The sequence below is a fragment of the Aplidium turbinatum genome, chromosome 18, assembly GCF_918807975.1.
Source record: "Aplidium turbinatum chromosome 18, kaAplTurb1.1, whole genome shotgun sequence".
In the NCBI taxonomy this organism is placed as follows: domain Eukaryota; kingdom Metazoa; phylum Chordata; class Ascidiacea; order Aplousobranchia; family Polyclinidae; genus Aplidium; species Aplidium turbinatum.
The window spans coordinates 9,573,202-9,599,225 of record NC_137489.1 but is presented as its reverse complement, the minus strand read 5'-3'; the positions used below and the strand labels follow the sequence as shown (position 1 = coordinate 9,599,225).

The window sequence follows — 26,024 nt, the reverse complement described above, 5'->3', positions numbered from 1 at the left end:
GCGAATTTCATCTTTTGTTTTGCTAAGTCGTTTGCCCATCTATCTTGCACTCCGATTCTTTTTTTAATTGCTTCGTTTGCAATGTGTTTTTATATGATGTTTTTAATATTCTTTTGTAGTACCAGAGTTGAAAAGCATTAATGTTTTTGTGAATTTCTTTGCTGTAGGTCCAACTTTCGCTTCCATATGACATGACTGGTTTGATGTAACAAGATAGAAGTCTCTCGGCAGTCGAGTGTAGCAATTGACTGACAAAAGCAGCGATTGAGAACTATACGGCAGGAACTAGTGGTGCCGTACTGATGAGCCCAGCCTCATGGGCGAAACACGTGTCAATCGCTGAGTTTCTGCTACACTCGACTGCCGAGAAACACATGTTTTTGGAAAAGTCTTGATGGCTAGTGTGGAGGCTGCACCGGTATGGTTAGCGAAACACAATGCTCGCTGTTCTATAGTGAGTAGTCAGGTAGTGATGACGCCGGGCCGGGAAGATCGCTCCTTTTCAACAAGATAGAAATTTCAGTTTAATTGTAAATTTATATCTCCTTTTAAAAATTCCTTATTATTATTGTAACTGTCTCCGCCGCCAGTGTAGCCAAATCGTTTGGCATCCGCTGGCTTCGATCAGTCTTTCAACAAGGTTGATAGGATCTCCATTCTGTTTTGTCCTTTGCGATGTTTTGCAATCGATGGAGATGTGGTGTGCTGAGCAAGGATCCCAGGCCAGCTTTTCTGATGTCAGATCTCAGCAGTTGTAATAAATTGGTACGGTGACGTCCGGTTCGGCCTTGGTACTTTTTGCTGCCAATTATTGCAATAGTTTGCTTTTTGGTTTCAGCATTAAGGCCTCGTACATTCCATGTGCCGATGGTGATTTCCCATGGTATAGTGTTGGGCCTTGAAGGTGCTTGTTGAAAGTTAGACATCTTTCCGAGGTTGGGCCGAGGGTTTATCCTTTTACCACCCACTCGGTGTTTATGCGGCTGTCAGCCCGCAAGCCTAGACGATGATTAGCTTCCTGAAAAATCAGTACTGACAGGGTGAACCGCGAGAAGGTTATCGTCTTTCCCACCCCTAAAAATTCCTTGCATTTCCAAAATGACGCTTTTGCTTGACCGATTCTTTTTTTTACATTATTGGTGCATCTTCCATCTTGTGTAACGAGGTAGGCCTATGTGTAGCCTACATGGTGACCTGATCCAATTGTTCTCCTTCCAGCTTAATTTTTATTTTATTATTTTCATTGCTTTTTTCGATCAGCATTGTCTTTGTTTTCTTCAAATTGAGTTTGATTCCGTATTTTTTCTGATTTTATTGATTTTGTCCATGCTTTCTTGCGGTTTTTCTTCTGTGTCGGCGAGAATGACAGTGTCATCTGCGTATCGTAAGTTATGTTGCTTAGCCTACTATTTGACCATAGGATTTTACTTCATTTTTGTTTAGTGTTGTTAATGTTTCCTTGTTCGCCCGGTTTGCTCAGTGGTTACGCGCCCGGCTCAAGATCACGCGGCGCTGGTTTAACTCGGAGTGTGCGCTTGAGCAACGCATTTCAGGACTGCTCTCCATTCAGCGGCACCTAGTGAATGGAATAATTCCCAAGACAAGAACACTTCAACAATCGGAAAACTTTATTCTGTAACCGGCCCTCTACATTCTACAAGTAGGCCTATGCGAAACTACCAGGAATAACCTATCAAGACTTTGTCAGTCCGAGGATAAAGATTGAAAACCAACCTACCAAATTGCTAACTTGTGGCATGCCAAGCTTTGGCTTGCTCAGTTGTTAGCCTACTTGTTTTGCTTTGTCAATTTCAGCCACTTGCTGAACTGTTGCTAGCTCAGCACAGTTATCACTTGCTTAACTGCCCTTTGCTGAGTTGACAACTGCTGACTTGTGGGAGAGTCATTGTGAATGGCGCAACAAAAAACTAACTTATCACACAAAATGATTCCATTTGACCTAGCAAACGTGTAAATTTATTTGGAATATTGAGCATTAAAGCTTCACAACAATGACATTACTGTAAATGGTGTAGCCTATCATTTAAAAATGCAACACTTTTTGAAAAACAATGGACTGTCTTCTCCTGAACACCTAAAAATCGCACTGGTTGGCAACTCAATTCTGCCATTCGACAACACAATTTTATTTTACGCGCTTCCAGATAGATAGTTATTTAAACGTCTGATTTAAACAAAAACAAAAAAACTGTACAATTAAGTAGAGCTGGTTGACTCTTGGACTTGAGCAACGCATTTCAAGGACACAGCTTTCCGTTCAGCGGCACCTAATGAAGGGAATAATCCACAGACTTCAACAATCGAAAACTTCACGATGTCAAACTCGTTGACGAGCCTGCGTCTGTGATTTAAAGTCTCAACAAGTAGCCTGTCTGAAACTGCCACGGTTAAGCTCTCAGAGAATATAATTCACAGTCCGAGTAGGCTATAAAAATTCCCTTATTCAATCAATCAACTTAGAACAAATAGATGGTGCTCATCAGTTCGGGACTTTACGAAGTCAAAGTCCCGGTCATCAGTCCTAGAGATGATATACTTTATTTTTACTTCAATTAGTTTTATAAACAAACCGCATAAATTTGTACATTCAGAATAACTTTTCTTTGCTTAGCCTACTAAGCAAACTAAACATGCTATCCGTCAAAAAACGTGTAAATATTCTGAATCTCACCACCACTAATAACATGCTGTCGTATGACGTTTTGTACCATAGTTAGGAGCCTAACTGACAATAATTCGTACAGTGGTCGGTGCCTTCGTATCCCAAATTCCAATATTATTACATATCATGTTCAAGTCACAGCGCGTTGCATTCGTATTCAAATCGAACAAATAATAAATTCTAGATAAAACATAATGTAAGTAAAATACTGCAAATGGCCTACACATACTGTATACAGCAGTACCCTACGACTAAGTACACTTTATTCTATCATATCGATACACAAGAAATGTCATGATATCTGTTTGTGGTCTGGTCGTTTCTGATATATTTCTGATCGAATCTTTGAATTCTCTCCGAAGCTTGTCCTCTCTCACACGTATGCCTAAGCTAGTGTACAGATTCGCCGGAGCAAGATGTCCGTGGCTTGTTCAAGTTTTTCAAAGCTTGAAGCTACAATACTCAGGTTCGAGCTGGAAGCGATGTTGCCTAGTTCCGTCAAATTAGAGACTCCTTTAACACCTACGGTTATAACCTTCGTTCGGAATTTTAGCCGTGTTGCCTGTGACGTGTAGGAGTCTCCTGAAGAATCTGTTAACAAGTTGTGTGATTATAATCATGTAGCCTATCAATTGAGTAGGCCTAATTCTGATGCAAATTTACTGATTTACAGCTCAATGTGAAATCAACTGATAAATCGCAGTCTACTATTTGTTTTCTCTTCGTTTTAATAAAACATTGAAGTTGAAATAATAATAATAATAAAATCCTATCAACGGCGCCTGGTGTCAACTTTTCCACATTGGCTAATTTGGAATAAATGAATTGATATCTGATTGCCTACCTGTAAGCCACTGTAGCTAATTGCCAAGAGTCATGTTAATCGTTAAAACGTTTTCAAGTTTATAAAAAGGTAAAAAATAGCATAAAGTTGTGCCTACAAACCTGTAGAGAAAATTACTACCACGGAGAGGGCATTCTTTCTCTTGACATAGTTTTTGTTAATTGGAGAAGCAAAAAAATTCCGGAAAATTAGATCGAGCATTTTCCCCTTCAAAAGTCGTGATCCACCGCCGTAGCGTATGTACCTTAGTCCACCCATGGCATTGGATGATCGCTTGTATCTACAATGACATAAACAAAGATAGATTGTTTTGGGAATCTTTGCCTTTTTTCCTTCGTTCATCAGTGTCCAACTTTACAAATTACAGACTTTATAGTCTTTTTTCAGACCAAGCCTATGCATTCACTATGGTATGGCTTCCTGCCACCTTAATAGACGTAATTTACTGTGTAAGTAAATTAATTAACTTTAGGCTACACCGGATTGAAAATTTTTGCTTGAAATGATGGATGAAGCAAATCAACTTTGAATACGCTGAATACTGATATGACATTAAATTATTGAGCAAAATTTCTAAGGAAATTAATGGATGTAAATTAGTATTAGGCGTAATAGGTTACTAAAGTCCCACAGAGTATCTTTAACTTAAATGATTTGCTTCTTTTTCCAACATACAGATTAAAATTTAATTGTAGAACACTAAATAGGCCTACAAATAACGTGTCGTATGAGTTCACATATCTAACTGAAGCATCTTCTTTCTTGAAAAAAGGCTATGAGGGCAGTTTGATTTTAACTAATTGAAGCTGCTATGATTGGGTTATAGTCTATTCTTCTAGTCTATGTAGCAATTTTCCTACATATCTTTGAGAAAGTAGTATTCTAGGTTGAACCTAAATATCATTCACCTGTTGTAATCAAAAATCGTTTTGGCATCACTGTAGTATCTTACAGCTGCCACTCTTGTTCCGTTGGTCTCTCCAATACCTGGAAGAGCTGAAACCAGATTGGAGGCAAGATTTTTGGTTGCTTGCAATCCATCCCAAGTGACGTGTCGGGATATGTCAAATGAAAAGATGATGTCGATGGGTGGAAGAGAACATTGGACAAGGACTTCGACAATAGCAGGGTCACTGATATGGACTGTGACCTCATCTGATTCATAATCAGAGTAAAGTCGTGCGACTGCCCTATGAAATGTAATATATTGTATTAGAGATTATACTATGATAGACCTAGCCTATAGCCTACTGTACGAAGCCTATGTTGCAAGTAAAAATTAATTAATTAAAAAAGCACATTCTCACAAACATCTAGCTTCAGTAGATCAATTGGTTTTTTTTGTGGTGGTCAAAGTTGAATTTAACGAACTTCCCTTTAAGGTGAGAAGGTTATAAATCTTTAAACTGCAAGAAAAATGTAGGTAGTTCCAAACTCTAAAAATAGCTTATTGTAACTTACATTACAAGCTTCGCTTCTTCCTTTAAAAAGAAATTGGAAGTTTTATGGCCTTCAGTGATTTGACCACTAAATGTTTTTTTTAAAGGTGCCTTGGATGTCGAATAAGCTTTAGTCTAATTTATAAGGTTGGGCTTAGGGTAGTATTGAACAGTGGGCTTACTATGATCTGTAAACAATGAGTGTACAAACTACAAGAACTACTCTGTATTTTAATCCACCTGATTTCGACACGGTATCTAACCAGTGTACGCAATCCAGAAAACGTAATTTTGTCATCAATTAAATCTTCGTGGCTTTCCAAAACCTTCTTTGTATTTGAATTCATCAGCCTAACGTTGAATCCTTCAGCTGTTGGGTCCACCCTCCAAGTTACTGTGAGCCTGAAATTTTAATTCACTTAAATGCAACGGCTGGTTTTCAAAAACAACATAGGCTACCTGCAGGGCCTCCAAGAGCCCTGCCGGGCCCCGGTGCAGATGTTGCTGCCGCCCCCCCCCCCCCCCCCCCAGCGCGACATGTCGCATGATATCTCACCAATTACAAGCAAAATTTGCGGTGCGCGTTCTTACAAAGCAGTGGTTCTCAAACTTTTGTTTGTTGCGACGCCTCTAGAAAAGTTTTTTGGACTTGCGACGCACCAGCAAATAAAAGTAAATGAAGAAAATTATGATTAAAGTTTTGTTTATTGATACAACAGCAAAAAGCAATGCATATTATTTAATGTGACGTGTGGGCTTGTTTGTTTTCACAAAGTTCATTGAATCTTGGGAGAATTTTTGAAATTGCCACCCGCATTTCTCTTTCATTGTTTATTGGTGATCGATATTTGGTTTTATCACCGCCAAGGCAGAAAATTTTGCTTCACATAAATACGACGTGGCGAATGGGATAATAATTCACAGTGCTTTCTTTTACCAAACCTGGATAATCGTCATTCATTGAATCCAAAAATTTGGCGGAAAAATTTTCCGGGAAGTATTTTGCAAATTTCGACTCGAGCTTGGACAAATGTAAATAAATAGGCCCATACTTCGCAAATATGAAGGGAAAAAAAACGCACTTGCAACTTCAATTCTTCAGTGTTTTCAAAATGAAATTACACCTAGAAAAATGATTTAGAGTTTCCAATTTTTTTTTGAAGGATAGACATCCAATACTACGTTATGGTATCAGCAGTGGCAAATTGTTTAGTTAATTGCGGTGTAATCGGCTAAATGCATGGGACACATGCGTCCCAGCGGTCCACATAGGGTTAACCTGATTTTTATAATCTTAAACTGAGTTCAGCCAAGAAACGGAATTATTCTGCGACGCCCTTGGAAAAGTGAAACGACGCACCAGGGCGTCGCGACGCACAGTTTGAGAACTACTGTTACAAAGGATAAATTAGGTTAAAGTATTAACACTTCATCATTTCACAAACAAATTGAAACAATGCACTATTGTAAATATGACTTTAAATTCAGATACACACTAGTTATACGCAAAGATAAAATGCTGTAAAATGCTAAAGCACTACATAGTGTAAATATAGCCTCAATAGCGTTGTCAGATATGGAATTCTGCCCTAATTTGAGAAAAAGTTTGTAGCTGTTGAAAACAAAACTTGTATTTTGGATATTTTTTTTAGTCCTGGGCAAAGATCAAAAGTTCAAAACCCTAACCTTTCCTAACTCTAACCCTTCCTACTCTGGCAACACCTGATTGTGACCATGGCAACAAGTGGGTAAAATCAGCCACTTCGAAGATAAAAATTGGAATACTATCCGACATGGCTGACATAGCATTGCATATGTGTGCTTACAGCTTTACATTAACATACAATACCATTTCTGACCTTGAAATCTGCAGAGACAAGGGCAGCAAACTTAGGATGAATGCATTGCTATTGTTCATGACATTAAGAAATACCAACTTCATATAAGAAATACCAACTTCATATAAGAAATACCAACTTCAAAATATTAAAAAAATTTTATGCAAAATTGACCTTAACACAAATTTAAACATTTTATTTGCCCTCTGAACGCAAAAAAATGAAAATATTGTTGTTCTAAGAAAGGGCATAGCCTACACATGAGGGGGCCCATTCAACATACAAAACTAATATTCATATAAAAAACAATATTTTATGCAAAATCGACCTGAGCACGCAAATTTAAACATTTTGTCGGGCCCCCCTAAACTCAAAAAATTGAATATTCTGTAATTTAAAAAAAGCCTAGGCTACCCATAAGGGGGCCCCATTCGACATACGGAACTAATATAAAAACAATATTTTATGCAAAATCGTTGAAATTAATCTTATTATCGCGTCAATTTAGATATTTTGTCGGGCCCCCTTGAACTCACCGGGCCCCGGTGCAATGCACCGGTTGTCCCCCCCTCTTGTGGGCCCTGGCTCAGGGCCTCCGAGAGAAGTCAGCACTGGTCGGGAAACAATACGAAAAATGGTCCCCATAATATTTTTTAGTAAATATTGCGTTGCATGTTCGTGTTAAGCTGAAATTAGCCTACTTTCCTCAGCATGAAAAGAACTTCGTTCAATGTAAAGATCATAATAATCACTGGATTACACTTGCAGTAAAAATGCCATTGAGGCTAACTATTTTGTCTAGAAAGCTTTGTAAACACACAATAGGCCTACAGGCAACGAAAATAGTTCAACCAAGCATTTAATTCAGGAGTGTCCAAACTTTTTCCCACGCGAGCCAGATTTGATAATAAGTGTTCGTGAGCCAACAGCCACGATAATTTTTCTGAAAACTGCAAGTTGAATTTATATGATTTTTGTGTGTCTGCAGGCCAAAAATAACACATTGTACAACAACAGGCGCGGGCCATACAAATACGTCTCGTGGGCCGGAGTTGGCCCGTGGGTCAGACTTTGGACATCCCTGATTTAATTCAACCCTTTCTGGATTTTTTGCAATGCAAAGTTACGGATCACAGCATCAAATGATAAAATTTTGCGCCGTCTGAATTGATGCACAACATGTATAGTTAGGCTTTTCAATCGGTTTCTTTGCAAGATGATAGGACAGCTTTCTTTAAATTTTTCAGAGTTTTTCCTCTGACTGGGCTATAACTTTAAAGATGCCACTAGCTTACAGATAAGCAATTACTCCAAAAATGATAAGACATTTGAACAACGCTGTTTGTAGGCAACATTATGAATTCCAACCAGATTTAAGCAACAACATCCATAAACAAAAAACTCAAATAAAGAAAAAACTCACTACCTTCCAAAATCACATCATGAGAAGCATGACCAACAAAAGGCTACTTGACCACACGAAAACAGAAGATCTTTTAACTATGACAAAATTACATCCAATTGCAGCAATAAGTTAATAAAATCAAAAGTTTTAAAACTGTCCGGCCACACTAAAAGATCACAATTCGGAATCAGCAAAGTTTGCACAGAAGGCAAAGTAGAAGGAAAAAGAAAACGTGGCAGACAACCAAAACGATGGCAAGACAACATTCAATCATGGACCGGACTCAACTTGGCGACACTGGGCGAGCTGGCTCAAAATCGCCACTCTTGGAAGAAAATAACTCATGTTGATGCGCAATCTGCTCCAGGCGGAGATGATGACTGATGATGATCCATAAACAAAAAAATATACAGGATTTACTTTCTTTAATCGTGCTTGGACTGATACCTTTAACTTTCCCAGATAACTTAGCCTATGTTGGATACAACATCCTATGCCTGGTCAACGCAGATTTTGAAGTTAAGATTCAGTTGTCAAGCAAAAATAGTTCCCGCTTAGCTAAAACAGCACCAGTTTTCAAATTGACACTATCAATACAATCGAAACCGTTCAGTGATACAGAAATCATTTCAGCTTCAGATTTTACGTCTTGAAGCTGTTCAACATCGCCTACCTTAACACGAAAATGATTTGTTCTTGATGAGAAGCATCGAGAGTGACATTTACAATGATTGAGAAATACTTGGAACTACGCATTTTATTTAAGAATTTGAATACCTGAAAATCAGAAGGGCCCAAGTCCACATTTTTGCCAAAATGAGTTATACCCACTATCGTAATACTAACGCCTAGAGCTACCTTATGAGCAAACGAAAGATCCAAATCCACGCTTTGAAACGTGTTATCGAAGGCAAATAAATTTGTATGATTAGCAGAATGGCCCAAGTCCAGGACTTCGGCCATTCTTTCATAATAAATTTTTTTATATCTTACATTTTTAGGCCATATACATTCTTATTCTTAGTCCATTCTTTCATAAATTGACGTTTCAAAGAATACGATGGGACTAGTTCAAACTAAATTTCGGATCCTTAAGCCTAACGCTCTTCCTACCTTATTTGCGTGGCATTTGTCACTGCATCTTCAGCTAAGAAACGCTCCGTTTTTTGTCCCAAAAAAGTTGTTTTTCAAAACAAAAAAGGTTTTCAATCTCGAGAGGGGGCCCTTAAACGTGGTGCTCTTTAGGTGTGGGCCCCCCTGCAACTGCAGGTATTGCAGGAGGGTTACTACGCCAGTGGGCAAGGTGCTATCTATCAATATATCCAAGCAAAGCGCAGTGCATTACAAATTAGTGAGGTCATAAATATAAGAAGGGTCCAAATCCAGTGAGTTTGACGATCCGCACCGCATAAACTATAACGCACAGCAACACACAATACAGCTTTTTTGTTGTCTATTCCCATGAGTAACTACCCACATTAACCAGGCTTTGATATCTTTAACAAAAAAAAAAAATTGTGAAGTTTTTTTTGATTTTCTCGAAATAGTATCACTTGGGCCATTCTCATTTTCAGGTATTCATTTGTTGATTATTTAGTTGGTACATTTTTACTTTAGTAGCCTACTAAAAATGGGCCCCCCTCAAAAGTGCAAAAACAAAAAACTACTCGTTTTTCCTTTACAATGTTTTGCTAGGGGGAAACTGGCCCGACTTCCACCCCCCTCTCGGAGCCACTGCCCTGGCTACCTGTGCACTGGTGTAGGCTACAGTATTATTACGTCGACTGAATATTTAGGCCAAAGCTTTAATTACAGTAAGCGTTAGTTATTTGTATTGTAGGCATAGACTACCATAAAGACATCTACTCAATATGAGCTAAGAAGCAGCACCAAATTTAATAATACCTAAAGCAAATTAAACGCTCGAAATGCAGTTTTAATTACAAAACAGTAACACCTAATGTGATTAAGCTACCTACTGGCCAAAAAAGAAGTAGCTTCGTATTTATTGATTTCACAGCAAGCAAATAAGTAGGCTACATCTTCTTGCTGAATAAGTTATGGATGTTTATTTCATATCTGACATTACAATAAGGTAAAGCTTACTTATCTTTAATGTTATTGAGTAAGTTAAATGAATACTTTAATATAAGTTAAATGACGTTTCTAGCTTACAGTAGGCCTATGCGTGCTACTTATAAGCTTAGACATATCTAATTTAGAAAAAAGTTACTTTTGCAATTCTAGAAAGAACTTTTGTCGTATCGATTATTATACCTGTCTGATGTTTTTGACAGAACTTCCACCTCTTCTGGAGTGTCAACAAGAGAAGTAATTACATCGATGACAGTAATAGGGCTGGAAGCTCCCATTCCATCCACAGCATAAACTGAAAAAAATGTTGAAAAAACGAGAGATTTAAACTTAACGTAGGTCGTGAGAGGCATTTTTGTGCTACGGGTTGCTTGCTGTATAGACTATTGTGTAAAATATAAAACATCAAGAATATTCACTGGACCGACAATGCTTACAACACGCCATAAACAATCCCAGGTCCATTATTGCAAAATTTGTGTCTATCAATTGGCGGCCATTTGTTTTAAGCCTAATATTTTTCTTTTCACGTCAATGTGTCAGCAGCACATATCAGAATTGAACTACTGTAAAGTAAAATTTATTGCCAATTATTGTGAATCTTAAAATAGTCCATTGGTGATAAAAAATATTTGATTTAACAAGCAGTTGGTTTTCTTACTACCATTGTTAAAAGTGCTCTACGACCTAGCGGCTGTTCAAATATTGGATGACTTCTGGGAAAAGGAAAGATCCATCACATGGCGTTATGTAGTCTGACGACATTTGGCGTCGTTTGATGTTTGAAGAGGAATACCCTCACAGTGCAAAAATTCCATTTTATGATAAACGAATTTAATTCGAGGTTGAATGCTGTAAGCAATTTTTGTTGTGCAAGTCTCTTTGAATTACGTTTTTCTTGCACACGCAGAGGTTTTCTTGCATTGCATGGCAGAATTGATATTTTTTTTCAAAAGGGTATTTTCAGGAAGCAAAGTGATCTTGATCATATAATAGTGGTAGTGAGAATTTTTATGTCACTTCTGCAAGTGTAGATACAAACTAGTTGGCCAGTAAAAATTGGTATTCAATTGTTGTATTAATTTGTTGCGTAGTTTTGTGTTTCTGTGAATGTGATAAGCTTGAATATGTTAAACTTGATCACTCGGCTTCGTATGCCTATGGTTCAAAAATTGGCATTCCTAAAATATTTTAAATACGAAAAAACAAAGCAGTAGTTATAGGCCTACATCTAAAACGCAGCTTGTTACAGCTTCTTATCTCGTATTGTCGTTACGTATCAGAGTAGCCTATACCCGGTTAGCCACTGCCTGGTATCATCACCAATGAAGAATAGGCCTTCCATTCCGTGAGGTGGTTTGTACAGCGGGAAATCCTTAATTATGTGGGCTGCCGTCTGCATTTCCCCACATTCACAGGCAGCACATTTTGAAAAGCCTTACAGCTTAAAGTTTGCACTAACACATTTAGGACTTACTTCCAATTTTGTATTCACTTCCAGCATGTAACCTCTTAAACGTGTGCTTCCGAACATTTTCATTCAAAGAAGTTGTTCTGTCTATTCCCAGACTTGGATTTCGAATGTGAACAATATAAGCTTGGGCTTCTGAAATTCCATCCCACTCAACTTCAATCGAAGACGAATGGATCAGGCTTGTGCGAAGATTGATGTCATCAACCTCCAAAGTCTCGTCTGAAAAATGCAAGTTCATTGAGTCAATGACCAATTTGTTAACTCAGGGTGAAACATCATGTTAAAAAGTGAATAAGTTACAATTCTTTCTTTCTTGATCATGCTTGTCACATGATAGTATTATCGTTTTCTTAATGTCGTTTGTTTAATTACTATGCGGACTGGAGTGTATTGCCAGTCCAATAACCATCTTGTTGAATTCGATGAATTTTGCAATGCAGCTTTTTCCACAGTCTACAAAACTTTATTATAGACTAAGTTACAAGTTTGGTAAAGATGTTAGATTGCTGGATACAAGGTTAGAGGTTCCCAGCTTTTCACTCTAGATTGCCCTTGCAGACTTTCTAAGCACCATTTGCAACTAACAAGAATTTCGAATAAAGTTTGGGCATTTATGATAAAATCTATTTTCTCGTGCTGAATTAAATTTAACCGATTAAATTAAATTTACCCAAGAGGGTAAATTTACCCAGGTTGAGAACACCTGGCATAGACGATGAAAATGAGATTTCACTTACATTTGTCACAGTCTAAAGGAAAGTCAGAATTTCTTCCTCCAAAATCACTTCCAAGACGTTTTTCTCCGCTTTCTGCTTCGATACACCAGCAAGCACTTGTATCGCGTACACGGCACAATGTAGTCACATAGAGGCCATCTTCATCACATGTTGGGTACCTTGGTCCGCCGGTGACGTTGGGAAATTGTTCATATAAACGCTCTACCCTTTGATACTCTTGCAGGCAACTGAATAAACAAGAATTTAATAACTGTAATTAAAATAATCTCAAATAGTGTGATAGTTAGGACTGCTTCAGAGTTTATTAACGTATTCCTCTTATTCAGCAAAAAAAACAAAAAAAAAAACAGCTACAGCCTATATACTGTAAAGGTAATATAAAATATTTGAATAGACTTAAAATACAAGAATAAAAGAAAAGATCGTTTGATCACCACAAAATATTAAGCAGTGGCTTCTTTATTGCATTTGAATAAGGATATGTTGAACTCATGCAATAAAATCTGAGGTACAGTAGTAATAAATACTACCCAGTATTAAAGCAAAATTTTTTTGGGACAAATGTTTTCATTGTACATTATTTTAACATATTAGAAACTTGGTTGTGCGAGCCATTACAGCCAGAGTTGATTGAATTCGGAATCGTTTAAGGCTTGGGTGAATTTAATAAGTAAGCTGAATTTGACTAAAAATGAAGGATCTCTTTCTATGAGGGTTAACAATGTTTATCAAGATGTAAAATATATGATACGACACTGTTATAGGGCTGTCAAGGTTGTAGCATGTCGTCATATAAGGTGAAAACACAATCGCATTAGGCATGCATGGTATGGAGGTGAAAAACAAGCGGAGAAATGAGACGTCAAAACGATGTTTAAATAGAGCACCTAAAGTGATGTTACGATATTTTTAGTTTCTTGCAACGTTAACACTTACGCTGTGTCACCACCTTCGGAGTATGGCCGCACGGTCGTAGCTTTTCCAGCTATCACCATTTCTACAGTTGCCTCGTATGAAACGTCTATCCCATTGTTTTCACCAAGTGTCGTTACTTTAATCAAGCTACTGTATCTTCCGATGCTCTCTCTCGGCCCAGCAGCGGCCAAAGAAAAGTAATACACAGACCCAGGCGTCAACTCCGAAATGGCGATGGAATTTCCAGCAATATTTCCGTTTTCGTACAAAATGTTCTTTCTTGTTTCATCAAATACGACAAACGAATAGCGCTGCGAATGAACAGGTTTTTAAATAAACGATATGTAATGCTCCGATCGATTGACACACTACGCGTTTCAAATGGGTACAAACAAAGTGTTTATACGTTAAGATATGGTGGTGGTCCTATGCTTGATTCTAAGCCTTTGGGGATGAGAAGATGTAAGGTTCTCATTATTCCAAGGCTTATAATAATTTACACCTTTGGCATTAGGGCAATTTAGCCTTTGAATAATAACCCGCCTTCGGTATTAAAGAAAGTAGGGTGGCCCATGGCCATCTAAAGATACGGCCTGATTTGTCACATTTTGCAGAAATTTCCAGGTTTTTCTAACTTTGGGCGAACGTTTAAATATATTTTTCTAAAAATTGTATTTTTACGCTTTCTTTACTCTTTTCCCCAGATGACACAATAGGTTTCAACATCCTCAGATGTTGAAAAACCAAGAAAATTTGATTTCGAAGATTTTAGTCAGACTGTTAATTTTCAATAACAGTCTGATTCAGCGTTTTTCAACTTACTTTTTCTCATTTGCTATTGCTTCCCCAAGGCAACAAAAAAGTTTTATGTCATTAGGAGACAGCAAAAAGTAAAAACATCTCAAAAAATGTCAGTGAAGCACTAGCAGTAGCTGTAATCAAAATCTGCAAAATGTGAGAAATCAGGCCGCATCTCCAGGTGGCCATGGGTGGCCATGTTTTTTCTCACGGCCTCCTTTACTTTACTAGTTACTTTATTTGTTACACTCTGGTTAGAAGTAAATGGCATTTTTCAAAAACGAGCGCTGGGAGTCAAACTAGCAGGATCACAGGGAGTATATTATCCGCTGCACTCTCAGACCACCGCATGGTGATGTATATCGTTGAAATCAAGCCCTTTTTAACATTCCTAAGCTTCTGAAAATCGTCGCTTGAAAACATTGAATTAAAGTCGAAAAAATGATTGATTTTATTAAAGTCTATAGATAACTCTCAATTATTTGAAATTAATGATGTTCCGGAAAACCAAGCAAACACTTCTTCTTTAGCAACTAGAAACTTTTGTTGATTTAATTGTGGCTAACATAAAATCTGCACTGTTACAAAAAATCCCTCAAAATAAAATAGATTTAGAAATATTTAATTACAATAATGCACACAACAGTTTGTTACAAAAAACAGATGCAGTAGTGAATCTCCCGGTAAGAGCTTTTGATTAATAATCTTGGTCCTTAGAAAATTTTGTTGGTAGAAATCCCTTCATGCAATTCTCAATTGGTTCTAGTCATACCAAAAGACTGAAACACAACAGTGGAAATATCTGCGCTAAACGCACGTCTTTATTTTTAGTAGTTAATCAAGTGTGGTTGTCTGCGTCACACCGAGGACAAGCAGGTGACTTTCACCATGAAGATGACAATTACAATTGGTTGGCGTCATTTGGAACAGGGGAAATTTTTTCATCACAATTACGTAGGAACAAAAAATAAAAAGCACTGGAGACATTAACGAGTAAAGTTGAAGACGTCAACATGTCAACCATAAGTTTCTTCACACTTGACCAAACATTTTTTCAGGTTATGAATCAGCTTTATTATTTGTGGTGAAACTTTTAGAAATACACACCTAAGATTACCAACAACACTAATTACAATAAATAACTGAATCATCGAACAACTTACAGCAGCATTGATGTTACTGAGCCAACGCACGGTGAATGTGGTTTCGCCAATATTTGTCACTGTAACGCCTGGAGGCGGAAGTAATGCGCTTCGAGCTGTCACTACAGGTCTTCTTATAAAAGCTCGCACAGAAAAAGTGTATAATTCGAATGGTTCAAGGTTTGATATTATGGCCACAGGAAGAAGAACTTCAAATTGTTGGACAACAACGCTCATGTTTCTAGCCAATCTCACCTATGCAAACACAATAAAATTATTAAAATTACCCACGCTACAATATTTTGATTAAAATTTTCGTGTGTTTTTAGAATATTTATTACCAGCAAAAACAGACATATGGGTATAAACTAAACTGAACGTATGTTTATTATTTCTATTACTACCGCAAGTGGATGTAATTGACTTTGCGACCCAGGCTATAACGAAGTCAATAATAAAAGTGGTTCGGTACTAGCAATAAGTTGGTGACTGCTTGTTTGCTAAAGGCAAGAAAGCCAATTTGAAATACAATATTATTTTAGCAATACCGTACCCGGACTTCGTAAATAGTAGCATCTTCGTTAAAATTCCATGATAAACGCACATCACTTCCTGGAACACGGGACTCCACAGCGCTCAGGCCTGACACTTGTACAGGAATCCCTAAAACACAAAATTTGCTTGGCCTAAACTACATCGATATTGTAGGCCTATCAAGAACTTGTTGTGGAAATGTTTATCCTCGGGCTGAGAAAGCTTTTTGGAAATGAAGGCTAATCCTGGTAGTTTTGCATACGGTACTTGTAGAGGCTGTGAACCACTGACGTATGACCGGTCGCCAAATTTGACAGAGTGAAGTTTCTGCTTGTTGTTGGTGAATTATTCTATACCACCACTGTATGTGCTGCTGAACAGAAGGCAATGCTTGACATCAGTTTCTCTGCAGCATACATTCAAGAGCCAAACCAGCTCTCTTGATCTAGCGATTTCTTCGTGCTGAAAGTCGGACGCTTCACAAACTGAGCTATTGAGAAGAATATTGAATGCTGGTTGACATACCACTAAAAATGAAAAAAAGCTTACCGTGTTGAGTTGGACATAATTCCGATACAATGCACATTCCCTCATGCCAAACGCTCGCATTTAAGGGGCAAGCGCATCCACGTCTGCAAATCCGAGGACACACCGGATCAGGATTGTCACATACAGCAAAACAGTGCCCGTTGCAAGGAGTTAATATTTGTCCTCCTGTGCACTCTTCCTCTGAAAAGATTGAAAGCATTTGTATATATTTTTTGATTGTAAGATATTCGTAAAGTTTGGTCAAACATTGATTAGATATTGCACAGAAGCTTCGCTATTGCTATAACAGTTTTCAGAGCTACGGTACAAGTTTGATCTACTTGAAACAAATATATCGTGAGATAAATATTGCTGCTGTGTATTGATTATGCCTACGATGGTGTATGTAGTAGCAAGATAAAAATAACGATGAGAGACATAACACCAGCAATTACAATATCAAACAATTCGTTTAAACGACAAAACAAGCCGGAAACATACGTAAAAAAGTTTGGAACGGGTTTATGGCACAATGTTTCCCTTTGCGTACGCTGCTGTTTACAGTTTTTATTATTTTCTTCAAATTTAAGCCAGTTGATTGTTTCCCTGGTGAGAAGGACATCGTGTAACGCCGAAAACGTTTGAATTTGTTTTGCTGTTGTTATTCGTCCTCTCAAACACAACATTACTCTATTTGACAACACAAATTTGAAAAGATGCAAAACAAACATGGAAGTGCTATAACTTAAAATATTTTCAAATAGACAACAGTTGTTGTTAGTCACCACATTGTCATGATACGTTGACACAATGGATCTACAAACTATCAAAAAACAAAATAGCAGACGGTAATCAACTTCAGCGGTTTTCGGCAAAACTGAAGGAATTGTGTACTATGTGTAGGCTACAACTTAAAAATCCCACGTGCAAGAACACAAAACCTATGCTCTGATAGAAAATGATGCGTTCTTCTTCTTGCTTATGAGGCAGCATTTCAGGCAACATCTTCAACAACTTGTTTAACTTCATATTTAACTGTTTTTATTTGTTGCTTTAGTGTAGATTTGTACATTATTTAGTTATATTTTTTTCACTGGTTATTTAAACGTTTAAAAACTTGTGTGGTTTTGTATACAAGAAGCACTTTGACCAGAAAACCGCAAGGTTCGTTGTTGCTTTTTGCCTATGTGTTTTTTCCTCATATATGTATTTCTTGATGTTGATAAAAGGCAGATAAATCTCTCTTCCAATTGCTGTAACCAGTACAATTTCTTCATATCAGGGTCTATGAGATCCACATGCTGTGCAGGTCGAAACATTGAACAATTAGCGATTTATGAAGTGCTGTACGTACTGTTTGAGGTTCGCCACAAACACAGGCTGGTGAGTCACACAATGATGCATTACATGTCCGTTACAGTTCCCATCAGTTTGAGGAACCATAGCTTTGGATAACTATTATGTTAACATCAAGTAACATACAAAAAATTATATTCTTACTAGTTTCGAAATGTACGGGCTCGCTCTCTCGACTCTCCACGCCTGCACCTTTGCTGTTTGGATAAATTGCTGTTACTGTCAAGTAGTAAGCAGTTCCTGGCTCAAGATTTGTGATCAAAAACGCTGAATACTGGATGTTGGTGATTTCTCTTTGCAAGATATGGTCATTTGCTCTGAAAATATAATTATTTCGTTGGGCTGCTGGTGCTGAATAAAATTTACTGCGGCCCCGCTCACTACTTTTGCAATTTAAGCACTAAGAACCACAGTTAAGCAATTTGTTCAATACGTAAATCTACAAATAATTCTTCTTTTCTGTATTCGCAGAAACTCACGTATATAGTCTTAAACTGTAACTGCGAACATCGTCCTCTGGTTTCCATCCTGCAAATATACTCCTGTCGCCAGTTTGGATGACATTTCTGACTACGGAAAGCATCTCAGGAGCTTGGATGGAAGAGTCTGTTGTAAATGGGATGCATGATTCAAAAAAAATTGTGTTTAAATGAAAGATAAATCCGCTATTTTTTATAGTTAAAAAATAGGTTAGTCGTAACTTGTAGCCTATAGTAGCCTACAAAGAGAAAATTGGCTTAAACCAGGAATCAGCAACCACCAGACGACAACCCCGTAGGCGGTCGGTTTACATGATGATATTTACTTCTGAACTGAAAAAACACAATCTCTTTATGGACATTTTTGGCAAAGACATATTAAATTTACATCCACTTAACGTTATTCTTCGATTTATTAATCTAACACACTCTGAAGGGGAATAAAGTCTTCCTCAAACTGGTTAGCAAAGTAACAGAGGTTTCCATACAAAAGCGTGAACGTTTTTGTGGCATATCCAGGCCTAACGTTTAACCACGGTAGTTAAAAAAAATTGGATAAGACGGAAGGAAAGGCAAACCGTTAATCTTGTACACCTATAAAACATGCAGCGAACTGCTTTTTCCAAAGGCATATAGTAGCCTAGCCTATTTCTTCAACGGTGTCGAACCGTAGGGCTCTCACCACTCGGTAATGTAGCTGAGAATAACTGGTTGTATCAACACTATAATGTTGAAATAAATTTCTTAGTTGTTAGATATTTCAAGCCATTTGGACTTAATTCAGTTTAGGAAATACATTTCTTGCTTCCAAGTTTGTTTTTTTCACTTGTGCGTGATGTCTTACTTTATGTTTTTAACAAATCTAGCCTATTGCTTTTACAAACAATAATGTGTTGTTGCTGTCAAGGGCGCGGGAAGTAGGGGTGCTCAAGGGGCTTCAGCCCCCCCTAGAGCTAATTCAGCCCCCCCTGGAATTTTGGATAATTGCTTCAGCCCCCCCTAGAAAATTCTGATAATTTAAGGTACATAACATATTTTCAGAAAATTATTCGAGCAATAATTACTACGATGAATCGATCGAGTTCCTATTACGTGTGATCGCGCTCATCATTCGAAATAAAAAGTCGTCAGTCACAGGGAACTATACCTCGCAATAGCGGTTCCAGCCGCCCTCCCTACTAACACGGCGTTCCATCGTTTATTGGACATCATTCTGCAATATTCACTTTACACTTACAGCATAGAACAGCAAGAGATCTGGTTGTTATAACGGAGTGCGGGCCAAACTTAAAGCATTATGCCTTGGATCGTTATACATTCACTGCAGTAATCATGCTCTCGATTTGATTTTGCAAGACGTTGTAAAGGAGGTGAGGCTTATTGCCGATGCCTTAAACTTCGTTCAAGGCAGTTGTAATTCGTGAATCGTCTAAACGTAAATCTTTATTCATGTCGTTTTTTGGTTCCGATGAAGTTGCCTGCAATTTTCTGGGTTTGTGTCCTACTCGTTGGTGCGTTCGTGCTTCTGCCCTCGTTCGTGCTGTTAAGTGCTACCCTCCCCTGTTGCAATGTCTGACCGACATGACAGAAGATAGTGCAATGGAAGGAGACGCACGTGCAAAGATAGCCTATTCAGCTTGGTGAAATAAGCACACACGATGCGGCTTTATTTTGCGATTACCTGCAGAGGTGAAGTTTTTCAGCCTGCAGAAGCCGTCGCTAGACAGCTCCAAAACAAGAAGATCTCCGCTTCTTCAGCTTTGGATCCATCACCAGTTTCCGCAAACGGATCAAAAATCTCAGAAAAGATGAATCCGTTTCCAAGCTTGTGGAAGCAGCGAACGTCCCAGCGTCTGCCACTAGCCTAAAGACGCCAAAGGATCTCCGAGTGAGCAAAACTTCAGCAAAATTTTGAAACACAGAGGAATCGGATGCTTTGTCGTCTGCGGGAGAAGGAGCGTGGAAACGGCAATACATCAAAGCCCTTGAGTTGTTCAAGCTGAGCTTGATCGAAGATTCGACCAGGTGGATCTCCTTACAGCAGCCACCAGAGAAAAGGCCCTTCTGAGCTGTGCAAACGGTGAGGAAGGATCTGATACTGAGATCAGCTTACCGGATGCCATCAGAAAAGATCGCCTAAAACGGAACTTACCTTGCTCAGCGATGCTGTATAAGTGGAAAAACCGCAAACTCCGTTCAAAAGGTTGCTGAGATACTATCGCAACCAAACCCTCCAACACTGATCTTTTCAAAGAAACGTGAAAATTCGTGGAGCTCTGCCTTTGCCTACCCGGTTTCAGCTGCATCATCAGAAAGTTCTTTTTCTGCTCTAAGACGCCTGAAAACGTGGTTGAGAAGCTCAATGACACAATACAGACTTACCGTACTCATCGTGCTTTGATGTATGTCCACCAAAACATTTTGAACACTGTCGATGTCAAAAAGCTCATGACACAGTTCATATAAGTTAGAGAAAAACCTGAGCAAAAAGCAATCTTCAAAAGAGTGTGAGAACTCATTTCCACAAACTGTCGTTTTCACATCACTTTCTAATTTGTTCGTTTAATTTTTAATTTCCTGAACAGCTTCTTTGTTGTTGCCGTTCTTCGTTTTTTACAACTTACAATGTGTGTGTTTTGGCGTCGTTTTACACACAGGAGGGACCTATAAAAGTTGCTACCAGTTTTAAACGTTCTCCTACACAAGGGGGTCTGGGAGGCGAAGCCCCCCAGAAGCTCACAACACAAATGGCAGCTTCAGCCCCCCCTAGAGAAAAATAGTTCCCGCGCCACTGGTTGCTGTTTAAAAGATCATATAGCCCACTTACGTGTGATGGAGGAGTCTCCTTCTTGGGAAGACACATGGCAAAAGTCTAAACAAAAATCAAAATAAAAGTTTAGTTTTTGCTTATCGTGTCGCTTAGCAACACCATGGGTTGCGTTATGAAATTACGATAAAAACTATTCCCATGTTTGGGAATAATCATTTATATCAACATTTGCATTCTAGTAAGCCAATATGCAAAGTTGCAGAAGTCGGTTTTTGCAAAGCTGAACTAACTTATATATAGCTTTCAGCGAGAACACTCATGGAATACTTCAACAATATAATGAGGCATAAAAATAACATATCGTGAAAGTTGTGTGGAAAAAGATCGTAGCATCATGCGTTACAATTCGTTCGTCAGAATTATTGATTGAGACCGACACTCAACTTTTTAATTTTCGTTTTACAAAATACTTTTAAATAAATTAGCATATAAAAAAAATATGTTTTATCACCCAATATCTTGGATTCTTGAGTATTAAAAAATTTCGTTCAGATAACATAAATTTTTGTTGTTATAATGTAAATATGCTAAGCATGATATTCTTGAACAGAATTTTTAGCAACATTTCAATCCATCGTATTTAATTTAATTTCTTCTGGTAACTGGTCTAGTTACACTGACTACTTGTAACAATAATTACAGTAATCATCCCATAAACAAGAAAGTGAGGACAGTGATATAAGAATTTTTTATGGTTTATATAAATTATGTGCAGAATTTAAGCTGCGGTTCTTTTGTTCATAATAGAAGTTTTTCGATTGTATTTTAACGTACTGTATATTCCAATGTGCAAGAGATTTTACTGTAACTGCTGTGCTACTGAAAAATTTGCACTCAGTTATGTTTTTTCAGTATGATGAATAACTCGCCAGTAACTCATGTAATTGCTGGTTATAAGTTATTTTGTTGCTTACGCAACACTCAAAAAAAATTCCAATTGGCAGAACATAGATTTAATTTTATAACGGTGAAAAGCTTTAATCGGTTTCGGACATATTACGTAGTTTGCTTGTAATAATTCAAATTCTGACTGATGTTTTTAATTTTTTAACAGCTTTTCATGCTGCTTGCGAAAAGAAAGCATGAGGAACTTTTATTTTCAAAGGAAACATGAGGGTTAAGCGATTTCCTAAGATTTGTTACGATTTCCTAAGATTTGTCAACGCAATTTATCAATTTTTATTGCTATTGTGAAACATCTCATCGTACAATGTGACGAATTTCCGATGCAGAAATGACAGTATTAATTAATTCTTGTTGCCTTGAGTAACTTCTGCCTGCTTTGGAAGTGTGACAATTGCAACCAACAAAGAGCTTACCATGAGCGAGGCAAATGCCGGCAGAAAACAATGGATTCTAAAAGAAGACGTCAACAGAATTTTGTCCAGCTAAAAATTATACCAATGGTCATTTGTTAAAACTTTCCAAAATCTTGCAAAACCTCGCAAAATTAATCTGAAATTGCAAACTTATAAGCCCTAGTACAAACGTGTTGTGTATTTTTTGATGTGCAAACCATTTTCTGTTTTCTTTCACTTTTTTATACAAACCATTTATAGTGTTTGTGCACTTACTGGTGCACCTACATCTACCTACCACAAAGTTATACTATATGGTCTAACTAGGTTAGGGTTATGGAGGTAATTGAGACCAAAACAGTTAATTTTCTGAATCAGATACAAATGTTACCGACCGAAATTTATTCTGAAATTATCTCACCACAATCATACAGAAAGATGAAGAAAAAAACAAAGTTATTAAGCTGATACAAGTAATTATTGATGTTATTGTTATTTTCATTGAAAAAGTCAGAATTTCCTAGCACGTCGTTATTGAAGACTACGCTTTTCTGAATGATTAGGCTAATACAAATCTTTTAAGTAAACCGGAAAGCAATAGTCTATTTTTGGATCTGTTTTTAAAAATGATTTAGAGTTTTATTGGTGGTGATTATGATTTTGTTTAAATGTACTAGCCTATATACTTCTTTAAAACTAAGTAATAAAAAATTGTCATAGGAATTTTTGTTGTCTATTTTCATTTGTTTTTTTAAACCACATTTTTTGTCAAAAATAGGTAAATTTTTTGTTGGAAACGTTTTTTAAACAAGGTAGGTTAACAATACCTTTGCCTTCCTGGGCATTAGGTGGGTCATAAGTAGTTTGTCCAAACTTGTAATAAAAAAAATAAAGAAAATATTTGGCTGTCAATTGATGAAGAGTTTATTTTGTCATATTGCTAAAATAGATCATCATAATGAGATGACTAATTGTTAAGAAGGAACACTTTGCACAGCTGCAAAGTTGATATTTTTTGTTTAATTTTATTCCTATCCCTTACGCCGTTCGCTGTGAATGCTATGATGCAATGATCATTTGAAGACTATTTCCGCTCGACGCGTCTGGTGTTAGCGTTATTTGGTCACTGCATATGGCATGAATTAATCTTGCTGTAATAAGTTTAGCCCAAACCACTACTTTGAACCAAAAGTGAAGTATATCTCGTTTTTCTTATTAACACACCACAACGTTGCATCGGGCTACATAACCAGCACTGTTACATTGGATCTGGCATAAAAGCGATGGCATTTCTTAAAAAAAAAGTAGCTCAGAGTACGTATCAATGTTGTGTTTCTGTAGGCTACTTGACACACGATGCGACAGGAAACACTTTGGCATAAGCCTATTGATATTGTTACAACATGTAAGATACCTTGCGCTCAGTTGAAGATAACGTAATGTTTGCAGGTAAGACAAAAGTACACCATTGCTTGTGATGAACTGTAATGTCGAATGTGACTTTAAATTTACCGATGCATTTCATTGAGTAGGTTGTTCGTGATATTTAACTTTGTCGTAAACTGCTGTCCAAGTAGAAAACTTCAACACAAAAATTTTTCTGTCTTTTACATTCAGCTTGTATTAAAAACTTCATATTGTGTTTAACACAAAGTCAAAATCTATGATGATCACCGAATTCGAACTCTCAAAAATGAAATGTTGAAAAACTAAAAATGTTAGGCACCTACTTTGAAAGTAATGGCGTTTGCAAAATTTGAAAGTAAAGTTTTGCAAAATTTTACATTGAAAAGTGAGGTATCCAAAATGTTTTCATCTACTGCTTTAAAATAGATTTTCAAAACTTCCTCAACGTTGCGTCCAACAAAGAAAACATTTTGTTTGTGCCGAGTACCACAGGCCTGTGCTATTATTTGCATAGAATTGCTTTTGCAAATTTCAGTATTTATAGTAGACTATATTAAATGGTTCTTAGCTGTTCATAATGACAATTTTCACGCCTAAATAACAGCTAAAGAAAGGAACTTTTATTTTGTTGCATTTGTTTTTTCAAAATTTTGCAACTTACAAAACTAACACAATCTCAAAAACGCAAAATGTAGGCTACTTTCAATAAGCAAACGTTTCCTATTTTACATCGTTTCAACGTCTTTATACGTTCTAATGACTAAAAATGATGCCGAGATGACAAATTGGGCTAGTTTAATAAGGCCTACATTGTATTCTTAGAACTACATCAAGAATCGGAAGCAATTTTAAAGAGCGTGTTTGAGCCATATCCTGTACAGAATAATTAGCTGCAACCGCTTGTAAAAAGGAATTAGTCACAAGCAGATTATATTTACTTTTTGTAATTTTACTGAAGTATACCTCATTCGTGCAACGTGTAAGCTTAAGCCGATTAAAATCTTCAACTTGTTTGCAAGTTTAAATAAGAAACAGAAATATTTCACTTTTCAAAACGTTTTTGAGAGTAGGCTATACTGTATACGAAAGAAAGAAAACACCGAAAAACGACTACCCTACAAAAGTACAAAAATGTTTTCTATAGCAGAATTTAGCATCCTATTTAAATTTCATCTGTCTATTCAATTACACGGCATATTGTCACTATTGTTATTTATTTAAGATTGCAATACTCTAAAAAAAAAATTCTAACTTGCTAACTATTTTTACAATTACATTAAACTGTTATTGCAAGCACCATTAAAATGGGCAGCAACATATTCTTAATTTTATTGCCTCCATAAAATAATTAGCTCTTGTTTTATGAGATAACCAAATGGCTTACTTGGCTTACATTTTTTGCCATGGTTAAACATGGTGTTAAACTGATACGGTTAAATGTGGTGTTAAAAATAACTGTTCATACAGGTTATGTAATCTTAAAAATCAACACGGTACTACTTTAATCAGCTAAGTCAACTATAAATTATGATTTTTTATGAGTGAATATTTAATGTTTTTCATACTGTTTTGAAACAAAATTGTTAGAGCTACTCCTCAGCCCTGAGATAATTATTGCAGTTTAGATAAAACTTTTCACTACTATTTAATGAAACTTGAGATTGGGTAGATGTTTTTTATTACTGCTAAGCTTAATTGAATTCTTCAAAAGGTAGAGTCTCTTATCAAGCAAACTATATTCTTTTCATATTGACATAATATAAAAATGGACAGAACTTGCTAGCTTGGAACATCCAAGAGAGGAATAAATGTACGTGACCTAACTATAATGTTACTTACCGCAAAATGCGACGAGTACGATTAACAAGCATCTAAACTTCTGATCCATACGGAGTAACTTGCAGTTTCCTACTAGAAACGCTTAAAAATGAGGAAGGCAAAATTTTCTAAAGACACCGAAACAAAATTAATGAAGTACATCGCAACATTGCTAATTTTTAAACTTTGTTACATCCAAGTTTGTTATTTTATGCTCACATTTGACTCACAATATTCGAATTTGTTTCCTTTCGTAAGCAAGTCTGAACTAAGTCAAAGTTTCAATAATTAGCACAACAACCTTCTACGCAAAATAATTTACTTTCTACACGGCTGAGGCTTCTAATGCCAAATGGCTTTGACCTGAACTCGCCTGAAGCAAAGACAAATTTTGGTGAAACATCG

The 26,024-nt window shown here is 37.0% G+C and overlaps 1 protein-coding gene across 1 annotated transcript; it reads right to left on the bottom strand.

Annotated features, from left to right (window-relative positions):
- Positions 1-1,955: 1,955 nt before the first annotated feature.
- Positions 1,956-25,749, bottom strand: LOC145787456 (uncharacterized). Its single transcript, XM_082599201.1, has 15 exons — positions 25,641-25,749; positions 21,094-21,138; positions 18,267-18,393; positions 17,932-18,104; positions 16,453-16,632; positions 15,923-16,032; positions 15,391-15,624; positions 13,451-13,740; positions 12,515-12,741; positions 11,781-11,996; positions 10,487-10,598; positions 5,207-5,368; positions 4,436-4,717; positions 3,629-3,807; positions 1,956-3,274 (listed from the first exon to the last, which is right to left on the bottom strand). Exons 1-15 carry the CDS (start codon positions 25,687-25,689, stop codon positions 3,069-3,071), a joined length of 2,592 nt encoding a protein of 863 aa, XP_082455327.1. The 5' UTR covers positions 25,690-25,749; the 3' UTR covers positions 1,956-3,068.
- Positions 25,750-26,024: the final 275 nt, after the last annotated feature.

Excerpts from the sequence above, each read along its gene's own strand:
- LOC145787456 (XM_082599201.1), bottom strand. The coding sequence starts at position 25,689 with ATGGATCAGAAGTTTAGATGCTTGTTAATCGTACTCGTCGCATTTTGC. Across the intron at positions 21,139-25,640 it reads CGTACTCGTCGCATTTTGCG|ACTTTTGCCATGTGTCTTCC; the intron begins GTAAGTAACATT and ends ATTTTTGTTTAG. Across the intron at positions 3,808-4,435 it reads ACGATTTTTGATTACAACAG|ATACAAGCGATCATCCAATG; the intron begins GTGAATGATATT and ends ATGTCATTGTAG.